This window comes from Eimeria maxima, genomic scaffold, assembly GCF_000499605.1.
Source record: "Eimeria maxima Weybridge genomic scaffold, Emw_scaff378, whole genome shotgun sequence".
In the NCBI taxonomy this organism is placed as follows: domain Eukaryota; phylum Apicomplexa; class Conoidasida; order Eucoccidiorida; family Eimeriidae; genus Eimeria; species Eimeria maxima.
Genome location: NW_013566463.1, coordinates 27,501 through 30,909, shown reverse-complemented (window position 1 = coordinate 30,909; position 3,409 = coordinate 27,501). Strand labels below are relative to the sequence as shown.

Below are 3,409 nucleotides of genomic sequence, written 5' to 3'. Positions count from 1 at the left end.
CGATCTTATATATGTACTAGGGAGTAAAAAGAGACAATAAAGGAGAGAAAAAAAGGAGACAATAAAGGAGACAAAGAGGAGACAAAAAAAAAGGGGACAGTTAATTAATTAATTAATTAATTAAATAATTAATTAATTAATTAATTACCTTTTTTTTGTGGCAAAGGGAAGGAATTAGTAACATAATAAACACATAAAAAGGAGACAAAAAAAGAGACAAAAAAAAAGAGACAATAAAGGAGACAATAAATAAATAAATAAATAAATAAATAAATAAATTAATTAATTAATTACCTTTTTTTGTGGTAAAGGGAAGCAATTAGTAACCTCTAATTTATCACGAACTTCTGTGCCTAATAATTGGCCATTTACTGGTAAAGGATGGAAGTCCCTATACATAAATAAATAAATAAATAAATAAATAAATAAATAAATAAATAAATAAATATATTTATTTATTTATTTATTTATATTTAATTAATTATATTTAATTTATTTTATTATACAAGATTTATTATAGGCATAAATATAAAATAGAGACAAAAAGGAGACAAAAAAGAAAAAAAGGAGACAAAAAGGAGACAAAAAAAGAAAAAGAAGAGAAAAAAAGAGATAAAAAGAGACAAAAAGGGAGAAAGAAGAGAAAAAAGGAGACAGAAAAAGAAAAAGAGACAAAAAAAGGGAAAAAAAGTACATAATAAGCATATAAACCCTCAAAACCCCTCCAAACCCTCTAAACCCTCCAAACCCTAAACCCTAAACCCTAAACCCTAAACCCTAACCTCCAATGTTTAATAATTTTCATAAGAACAAGAGCATCAACCTCTACTACTCGTAGATTTGTATGTCTTTGTTGTATAGGTTTAGTACTTCGTAGGTTGGGGGCCCCCCTACCCCATGAGCCCCATGCCCCTTTTGTCTCTGTTGGGGGCCCCCCTGATTGGGGCCCCTCACCAGATTGTTGTTGTTGCTGCTGCTGCTGCTGCTGTTGCTGCTGCTGTTGCTGCTGCTGCTGCTGCTGCCCTCCTCCCTCCTCTGCTGTACGGGCACGCAGTATGTTATTCACTATTGCTGCTGCTCCCTCTAATGTTGCTGCAGGACGACCTCCTCCTCCTCCTGCTGCTGAGGAGGAGGGGGCCCCTCCTCCTGCTGCTCCTCCTCCTCCTGCTGCTGCTGCTGCTGCACCTGCAGCAGAACCTCCCCCACCACGTAAATGCGGCGGTACGTACTTGTTACTCATCCTCAATACTTCTTTGGTGTACGTACACCTAAAGGGTTTAGGGTTTAGGGTTTAGGGTTTATATTTCTATGCAATTTATTATGTGCTTTCTTATGCATGCATACACTGCAACAGCAGCAGCAGCAACAGCAGCAGCAGCAGCAGCAGCAGCAGCTGTAGTGGCGGTGACGGGAAGCAGCAACAGCCACACGCCCTATAAGAAATAAAAATAAATTATTCAATAAGAATAACGCCACCAACCAATAAATAATTCTCCTCAAGGGTTTAGGGTTTAGGGTTTAGGGTTTAGGGTTTAGGGTTTAGGGTTTAGAGCCCCAGCCAGCGCCGCTCGAAAGCCCCACCCCCCACAAGCTGCTACCCTTGCTGCTGCTGCTCTTATGAGGGTTTATATCTAAACCCTAATTTAGGGTTATAAACCCTAATTTAGGGTTTTATACAATAATTATTTCCTATTAAACCCTAATTAATCAACACCTAAACCCTAAACCCTAAACCCTCGTAAATAATTTATCAAGGGGATACATAGAGGGTTTATATTCCTTGCATGCAATCTATACTACAGAAATTATAGTATAGTATAAAACCCTAAACCCTAAACCCTAAACCCTAATTTATTTTTTATTATTATTAAATATAACAACATAAGAAAGGGAGAGGGACTACCTTATAAAAAGGAGACATTTATTTATTTATTTATTTATATATTTATTTACTAATTTATTTATTTATTTATTTATTTATTTATTTACTAATTTATTTATTTATTTATTTATTTATTTATTTACTTACTTATTTACTTATTTATTTATTTACTTATTTATTTATTTATTTAGTAGACAGTCCCTTATATATAAGAGTATAAAAGGGAAAAGGAGACAGGGGCCCCCCCTTGTATAGGAGACAGGGGCCCCCCCTCCCCCCTCTATCTGTCTCCTTTTTATTTATTATATGTCTCCTTTATGTCTTTTTGTCTCTTTTTTATTGTCTCCTTTATTTATTAATTGTCTCCTTTTCTTTTTCTCTATTTGCCTCTATAAACCCTAAACCCTAAACCCTAAACCCTAAACCCTAATTCTCTCTTTTATTGCCTAGTATTCAGGTGTATAGACAACTATTTTTTTTTTTTTTCTCCTTTTGTCTCCTTTTTTATTTATTAATTAATTGTAATATAAGGAGACAATTAATTATATTTATATAAATATATTAATAATAATAAATAATAATAAAGTTTATTTATTTAATTTATTTATTTATTTATTTAATAATAATGCATGCAACAAACAAAGGAGACACTTTTATTAATAAATAAAAAAGTGTCTCCTTTTTGCTAAACAAAAACACAAAAAAAAAAAAAAAAAAAAAAAAAAAAAAAAAAAAAAAAAAAAAAAAAAAAAAAAAAAAAGAAAAAAGGAGACACTTATAAATAAAAAAAGTGTCTCCTTTTTTTTTTCTTTTTTTTTTTTCCTTTTTTTTCTTTAATAAATAACACAAAAAGATTTATATTTATGAGGAGGGGGCCCCGGGCCTCCTGCGGGGTCTATTAAGGGTTTTATTAGTACCCTTTTTTTTCTTGCCCTCTACCTCTTTTACCTGTTGCTGCTGCTGCTGCTGCTCTTGCTGCTGCTTCTGCTGCTGCTGCTGCTGCTGCTGCTGCTGCTGCTGCTGCTGCTGCTCGTCATAGGAACGCTCATAGAGGAGGAGGTAGGCTTGTGTCCTCCTTACTTCTTCCCATGAGCTCCTTGATACACAAACATCATTAACTACCCACCATACATCATCATCACATTCTTCAGGGGGGCCCCCTGGGGGCCCCCCTGTCGGGGCCCCCCCAGGGGCCCCAGGAGTACTACCTACAGGGGGCCCCCCATAGGGGCCCCTAGTACCTCCTCTCCTATAACAAACATAATGACCGCCGTCACCGCAGCGCCCCTGATGCTCTATTACTGCACGAAGTCCATAGCTGCCTACATAAGGGGGGGCCCCTGTAGCGGGGCCCCCAGGGGCCCCCGCATCGGGGCCCCCTGGGGAACTATTGGATATAGAGTAGGAAGCACCTGAGGGGCCCCCCTCTGTACCCTCCCGTTGACCACGGCAGCCACCGCCACGCCGAGACCCTCCATTCTCTGCGCCTCTTCTGCTGCTGCTGCTGCTGCTGCTGCTGCTGCTGCT

At 37.4% G+C, this 3,409-nt stretch overlaps 2 protein-coding genes across 2 annotated transcripts in view; both read right to left on the bottom strand.

The window, feature by feature from the left end:
- Nucleotides 1-713: 713 nt before the first annotated feature.
- EMWEY_00030760 (hypothetical protein) lies at nucleotides 714-1,240 on the bottom strand (the record flags this gene model as incomplete). The annotated part of the gene is made up of 2 exons (XM_013481657.1): nucleotides 714-733; nucleotides 955-1,240. 2 exons carry the CDS (start codon nucleotides 1,238-1,240, stop codon nucleotides 714-716), a joined length of 306 nt encoding a protein of 101 aa, XP_013337111.1.
- A 1,503-nt stretch (nucleotides 1,241-2,743) lies between these two features.
- The window catches only part of EMWEY_00030750 (ubiquitin carboxyl-terminal hydrolase domain-containing protein, putative), a gene marked incomplete at both ends in the record, with an annotated part of 3,682 nt that continues 3,016 nt past the window's right edge, over nucleotides 2,744-3,409 (bottom strand). Inside the window, one exon of the mRNA XM_013481656.1 lies at nucleotides 2,744-3,409. This exon is cut by the window's right edge and continues 1,794 nt beyond it. Coding sequence (XP_013337110.1) covers nucleotides 2,744-3,409 — 666 coding nt within the window.